The following is a 7,523-nucleotide window of genomic DNA, read 5'->3' as shown; positions in this document are numbered from 1 at the left end:
TGTTTTTTACATTATTTACTATCTGTGCATACACTAACACCATGAGTTTTCCAAGAATATCTAGGGCTTCGTATTGTGGTATCTATGCAGTAGGCATGTGTTACCCAATAGAAACAACTGAGAATTTACTGAAGTAGGGTAAAGGTACCTGAAAATTCCTTTCACTTGAGTACCAGTAGCTGTAGAACGCAGCTGGATTGTGAGGGAAGGCCTGCACGACTGTGCATCTTGGCTACACTCAGCCTTGGCCAGCTCGGAGGCCAAAGTTACGAGTGACGACAGTAGTGTGGGAACAGGTGTCTGTTCATACGGCTGTTTTTCCTTTGGGTCTTTTTCAGGGCTTTGCATATTACTGCCTTATCTCATACACAGAGTCCTGTCTGCTTGGGTCTCAGAAGGTCCATTTCTCTTTCCCAGATGACAAGGTGGAAAGCCAGAAAGACAGGGTTTTAACTGTATTTCTGCATGGCAGAAGTCTCCCTCATGTGGCATAATGTGGGGCTCTTATGCAAACAATGCAGTAGATTTTTTTTTCCTCTGCTTCTGGAAAAGCAGCTGGATAACTGCACAATTCTGATGAGGTCAGGCATCAAGGAAAAATATAACGTGGAGTACCATTAATTCTAAGTTCATGTCGGTCATTCAGGTAGACAAGCCTGCTTCTCGATGCATAACACACTCGTAACGGTCAGCATTCAAGTCCATATGATCTCTTTGCCTTTCTCTCAGCACATTAGGCAGCCACTACACACCAGCACTTTTGTTACCAATGCCAGTCCTTGGCATGAGATTGGGAATGTGACCAGCTGTATCGTGAAATAAGTATCCCTGCTGTTGGCCAACATGTAGACTCTAGTACTGCTTTCAATGTACATGCCTGTAGTTACTGAGTCCTGACAGACAAGCTCGCCCTCCTGCAGCCTCTGTTAATTCAGCCGTGCTCTGGGTGCACTGGGGAGTGACAGGGACACAGCAGCTGGCCCTGCTGCCAAGGATAACAAACAGCCAGCCCTGCAAGGAACCCAACCATGCTGCCTCCCACAAGCCCGACTCTCCTCCTCCACAAGGCTCCATGGTGCTTCCTGCTCCCCTTTTCTCATTTTCCCATCGCCACACGTTGCATCCTGCCTCAGCCCGTTTCTCCAGTATGATTAGTCTGACTGTCGTGCCAAGAAAGGTGTCTCATGGAGGCAGCTTGCCAGAGCTGTGGATTGTGCAGCCTAATTTAGGGCAGAGCATCTGCTAAAAATGTCTTGCCTACCCCTAAAGGCTTGTAGAATAGGTGTTGTGCTTGTGGATGCCATTATTTAACAATATGTTCTGCCATCCAATTTAAGCAAATTCAGATGAAAACAGAGTTCAAGCCCCAGGGCTCACCTCATTAACAGACAGAGTTATATTCCAGCAATATTATCCAGCTTTTGTAGAGCACTGCTCATGTGTAGCTTTTTGATGGACAAATATTCTCCAGGTATAAAATTCTTACTATGCAAGTGATTACTTCTCAGATAAATTTAATGCTCAGTTATGTTTTAAATGATTATATTTTTATTGACACATTTATATTTTCCTGCACATAGCCACAAGCAGTGAAATAAACACACGGGCAAAGTGCATCAAGTACAAATCAAAGGGAACAAAAGTCAAGAGAAAAGGAGGGGCCTTTTAATTAAAGCACAGGATTAGGTATTAGGAAACTCTGGGTTTCAAAGCTTCCTAAATAAAGTTAGAAAACTTACCCTCTCTCGCTGGTGTGTGATACTCTTAAGTCACATTGAACTGGACTTCTCTGCATGTTTCCTTTGAAGGCGAACACATTTGCCCAACACTTCACATGTTTTGACTCTTCATAACAAGGAGTTAACTCCTCCAAAACTCAGCTTGACTGAGGTCATAGTTTCCTCAGCGTAAACAGCTCTATCTCTGCCTTGATGTTAAATTATTAAAACTAGTCATTTAATCCAATAACATTTGTTCCTGCAGGCTTCTCCTTGAGATGAATGTGAGAAAAAACATCCCAATTCAGCAATGCCATGAAGCTCGTACCACTGATTGGGATGCCTGGGTTATGTAGGAAGGTTTCCATACACATTAAGTAGTTGCGCTGTACTGAAAGGAAAAAAAAAAAAAAAGGCATGTTTCCACATGCAGGAAAGTTGTGTCTCTAAAGAAATGTAAGCATGCAGCTTTTAACAAGCCACAAGAAGTTCAGAGGGAAATTACTGCAGAAATGTGAATCATTCTGAAATAACTTAAGCCTGAATAGAGATAATGAAGAATTAGAAATTTCTTTTTTGGGAAAAGAAAACCTCTAATCTTCATTTAACCGTAGCAAAGGGCAATGTGGTGAGCAGGAAACACACAGTACTTCGGAATGAGGGCAGCCCAGCTCGGCGCATACTGAGCACCACGCGCCAGGGGGGTGCGCAGCGTGCGTGCCGCAGCCGCTGCACCCACAAACGCGCCCGCCAGCTCCCAAGGCCCCGGAAGGCTGCGGCGGGGCCATTCTCTTTCCACACTGAGCAAGGGCGCCTTAGGGCTTGCTGGGGAGGGAGGTGAGCGGCCGCAGACGGGCGAGCAACGAAAGGGAGGGCCGCCATGGACCCTCCGCGCCGCCAACGGCCGCCAACGGCCGCTGTGCGCGGGCGGGGCCCTGCGCATGCGCCGCCGCCCTGGGCCGCCGAGCGCAAGCGGGGCGGGCCACGCGGGGAGGCGCCGCTGCGCGTGCGCGGGCCGTTCCCGGGCGGGGGCGGGGCCGTGCCGCGCCGTGTCGCGGGGGGCCGCGCGCGCTGTGCTGGCGGCGGGCGCTGCGCGTGCCGCTGCCGCCGGGCATGGTGAGCAAGGGCCCGCTGCTGCGCCTGCTCACCGCCATCAACCGCAGGAGGATGAAGCTGCTCGTGGGGCTCGCCTGCGTCGCCTATGTCGCCTGTGAGTGAGCGAGCCGGGCCGGCGGCGGAGGCGCAGCCATCCGCTCCCCGCTATGTGCGGGAGGCGGCTCCTGGCGCCGCGGGGCGGCTGCCCCGCTCCTCCTGGGCAGCGGAGAGGCTCGGCGGGGAGGGCGGCCCCGGTTCCCGGGGTGCTCCCAGCTTCTCGGCCCTGTTAAAACTTTCTCACGTGCGGCGGGTGCCCGCGGGGCCTCCTCCGCGCGGCCCCCTCTTCTAGGAAAGGAAAAGTGGCGGTTGGGGCGACCGTTGGGGCCCGACGAGGCGGCGAAACGTGGCCAGGCTGGGAGCCGCGGGCCGCGCAGAGGGAAAGGCAGCGGGGCGAAGGGGCCCCGCGCAGGAGGGCCCGATGCGGCCTCTGACAGCTCTGTGCCAGGCCAGTTGAGCTTCCCCTCGCTGCGGGGGCTCGGTGTGGTTCGGTGTGGTGCGGTGCGAGCGGCTCAGGGGCTCGGGGGCAGCTCCGGGAAGGACACCCAGCTCAAGGAGTGTTTATGCAGCTGCTCCTCCGACCTCGTTTGGTCTACGTGGGTCTTAACCTAGTAGCTGTGTGAGGTAATGACTGAAAGGAAGTGTTTCAGGACCAGTCTGGTGTCTTGTTTTTGTAGAGCTTTCTGATTTCGCTTCGGGAAAGCTTAGTTTACTGAGCACGTAGTTGGAATCTAAGATCCTGAGGACAAGACAGGCCTAAAAGGTGTTTGTGCACATCTTAAAATAACCATTGACAAGGATGTTTGTGATGGGACTTCTGAGATGTGAATTAAATAGGGAGAGTCTCAGACTTAAAATATTGTCAGTCCTCTTCCTTTTCTTGTCCGCATCCATTCTTTTCCATTTTTAAGTCACTTATTTTGTGTTAGATTATTCTGTGTTTTCAGTCAGATTTTACCGAGACAGTGAGTGCATCAAGAGGAGGGGTCTTTGAAGGTTTGTCAGCTTAGTTGAGTTGATGCTTAGAAGGACATATAAGTGAGCTGGCTTTGGGGGGTACATTGGATTAAGACCTTCCCTTTGCATTTGGCAGGGAAAAGAAGGTGCTGCTCCAGCACTGATTTTGAAAGAGTGGTGTTTCCTATTCTAGGAACATGACACAGGAATTCCCTTCACAGCCATATGTTACTGTGTTTGCCAGGCCTCATTTAGATACTTCTGCTGTTGAAATTAAATGTTGCCTGTGACTCCTCGCCTATCTTAGATTTGTCCAAGTGGCTTCAGCCTCCAAGCATGGTAAAGCAGGGTTGTCTTAATGTGTATTTTAATTTTGAAAGGGTTTTATATTTTGCCAAAAGGGATCTTAGTATTGCAAATGCTTTTACAGGGGTGGTGTGAAAATGCAAGAATAGAGTGTCAGTTGACATGGTCACAGAGACCTGGTTATTGATTAGGCTCTGTAGAGGGTAGTTGATGTTTGCTTTCTAATCTCGTGGATAGAGGTTAGCCTTAAGGGAGGGAAAAATGGCACAAGAACTGCTGCTGCCAGAGCTGTAAGCAGTAGAAGTCTTCACACCATCTGTTTCTGGCAGTTCTTTGGGATTCAGAAAAATGAGAGGAAAAGAGCAATTACAGTGCAATGTGGCAAAGAGTAGCCTAAAAAGAGAGTAGATTAATATCTGATATAAATCTTTCACGTCTAGCTGTGTTTTTCAGTCTTTTAACTAGTAGTTTAGTGGAATCATCAGTTACAGCTCTGGTATCTTCAGTATAGTATTACATGCTGGCAGATGGCTCTGCTCTAACAGATTCTAGATAAATTGTTTTTTGTTATATTTTCTCTGGAAGCAGTTGTGATTCCATCCCCCTATCCTGAAACAGTACTCCTTGCAATATTACTGAATCATCACTGTGTGCTCTTCAGTCAGGTAATACCAGACTAAAATAGCATAGAATTTGGGAAAACTGAGCTGTGATGTAGGTGTATGTGCTGGCATTTTTATTTTCTTTCTTTCTCAAGTACTTTCCAAATGACTAAGTGTTTTCAGGATATATATACCTCCCTTCTATGAATTTTCATTCAGTGTTAGTACATGGGCAGTCAGATTTGGAGCACAGTGTGTTACAAGGAATTCAATGCTTAGCAAAGTATTAGGATTATTTTGTGAACTTAGCCCTGAGGAACTGTTTAGAGCATCTACCCTTCTCGTAAAGTGTCTTATTTCATAAAAGCTTTTGCCTTTGAATGCTAACTCGATATAAACATGCCCAAAGAACTTCTCTGTAAGACTTAGAAAACTAGAGGAAGAGCTAACTAACGGCAACCAAAAGACACTGCTATTATCAGGAATCATTGAGTGGCTCTCCTGGTTTCACAGTGCAAAATGATGGCTGGCTGGGCTGGCTTTGGTAGCCCTGCACCACCTGTCTATCCCTCTGCCACCTTTGCAAAAACACATAGGTGGCTGTGCTGTGCAGTAGGTAAAGGAAGCTGCTCTCCATTAAAATCATCTGTCACAAAGGTGCTGGGGTCCTTTTTAGGTTATAAAACCAGGTCACAGTGTGGGCATTCAGAAAGCTGGCCTGGCTGAGCAAAGGAGACCGTACAGGGGGAAATGACCAGCTGGGCCTGCAGATGAGCAGTGTTGTCAGCACACAGTTTGCAGGTTCTACAACTTGTGATTAGCTAGGGAATCATGTTGATTTTGGTTGAAGTACCATGCTGACATATCCATAAAGATATCTAGAACTCTTTTTATTTATTTTTATGAACTTCATTGATTTCCCACTTCTGTCAAGAAGGGTCCTTGCTATCTTTTGGGGTTTGAATTATGTTACATTTGATGCCTCGTTTTTATAAAATAAATTTCTATATATAAAAAAGCCCACTTGAAGCAAACTGCTATGCACAGTTTGTAAGAATAGATAATCCACAAGGAATGCTTCTCTGTAGCAGACAGCTAAAAGCTGCTGTAGCTTATGCAGATGTTCCCCTCCAAAACTGAACAGTTTAACGAAGGATGTGTTTGCATTCATTTAATCTGTTAGTCTTTGGCAAAAGAGGTGATTTTTGTTCCCCATCACCCTGGTGATGAATCTGGAGATCATATAGCTAGTGAACTAAATGAATTATTCAGTATAATATTACTCATTGGATGGGGAATGTAGGGAAGAGAAGCTACATTAGATTGCTTGGCGTGGTGCAGCCTCCGTCTATGAACGCTACACTGCTCTGCTGTGTTAGATGTAGTGGGAAGCCATGCCCAATGGTTGAATTTTCACTGCCCTTTTAAAGGAAGAAAATCCTGTCCTAGATCTTTTCTGTGGTTCAACTTTGCACAAGATGCTGTGGGAGTGCCTGAGCTGCGCCAAGGAGGGGCTGCGCACTTGAAGGTGGCCTGGAAGCAGTCCTTAGTTGTGCTTGCATCATCTTGAAGCCGTTGTGAAACCACAGCATAAGAACATGAGGTGATTGTAAGCACAAGTGAAGTGGATTTAATTTTTTTGTTGTTCTTCTTCATAGGAAGAGAAATGTATTTAGACCGTAAAACAGTAACCGATTAAGTTTGCTTTGGGAAAGATCTAGTGTCATCATGACCTGCTCAACTTATTTACATGCAGTCTGAGACTTAAAAGCATTTACCTGTTTGCAAGATGCTATGTCAGTATATACGTGCCTTGAAAATTTACAGCTTTGCAAAAGAAACCTTTTAAGCTTTATACAGACATTCTGAGATACTTCACCAAGACTGTAGAATCAAGACCTTATTTAAGTTATTGGAAATAAATCTGTAAAATGTAGCCAGGATTTAAAGACCAGGACTTGTCAGCCTGCATGGTTTGCTTTAATCCTTGTATTGCTTTAAATAATCTACCGATGTCCTGGTATAACAAGGGAGTTGCTTTTGGTATAGCAAGAGAATTGTGTGTTCTTAATGAAAATAAAGAGCTTTATTTCTGGTAAAGTGCAACAGTTCTTTCTGCTCATTTGTGGATAAGATAATTCTCTGGAAGGGTGTCACTATCTTGTTCCTTCTCCAAGGTGTTTTTTTTTTTTTTAAAAAAAAAAAAAAAGTGGGAGAATGCTGTCATGAGATCTAGGATTAAGACCTCATTACATTTGCAAAATAAATTACAGCACAGATACTAGTGCAACTTAAAAACATATTAAAATGAGTGAAATACATCTGGAGTTTACTTGCTTGACTTCTAGCATTGTTTGTTTCCCCACTAATTTTCCTGTGTATTGTAGGGTTAGCTGTTTTTTTCTCTGATTTACATCAGTTAGTAGAATGCAATGTACTCTTCTCAAAATATCACAGTGGCAGTAAGCTTTTAGATTTGAATCTCACGTGCTCCTTGCATTTTCAGTCTCTCTTATTTGTTCACAGTGAGCATTAAATGCTACTTATTGATGCATTTTAGAACTAGAAACCTTTACTTTCAGTTTCCTTAATGGAAAAAATAGCTGTGATTTGGCCCTCTTGGCTATTGCTTCAAGCAAGTTATTTAGCACCGCTTTGGAGAATAGCAGGGCCATTCTTCCTTCTCCAGCAGCTTTACAATTAGCTAGCAGGATTGGCCAAGGAAGAGGTAGCAATGGTCTGATGTGACATCATGCTTGGCTGCTTTTTGTGTCAGCGTGCCAGGGAT

At 45.7% G+C, this 7,523-nt stretch overlaps 1 protein-coding gene across 1 annotated transcript in view; it reads left to right on the top strand.

Annotated features, from left to right (window-relative positions):
- Positions 1-2,794: 2,794 nt before the first annotated feature.
- Positions 2,795-7,523, top strand: part of UXS1 (UDP-glucuronate decarboxylase 1) — a 56,094-nt gene continuing 51,365 nt past the window's right edge. Inside the window, exon 1 of the mRNA XM_088530329.1 lies at positions 2,795-2,928. Within this exon, the coding sequence (XP_088386455.1) occupies positions 2,832-2,928 (97 nt within the window). The 5' untranslated portion in view covers positions 2,795-2,831. The remainder of the gene's footprint in view (positions 2,929-7,523) is intronic.

This window comes from Tinamus guttatus, unplaced genomic scaffold (assembly GCF_059628265.1).
Source record: "Tinamus guttatus ecotype Peru unplaced genomic scaffold, ASM5962826v1 Tinamus_guttatus_pri_ptg000030l, whole genome shotgun sequence".
NCBI classification, from domain to species: Eukaryota; Metazoa; Chordata; class Aves; order Tinamiformes; family Tinamidae; genus Tinamus; species Tinamus guttatus.
Note: the sequence above shows the minus strand (reverse complement) of the source record. Positions and strands in the feature narration are given on the sequence as shown.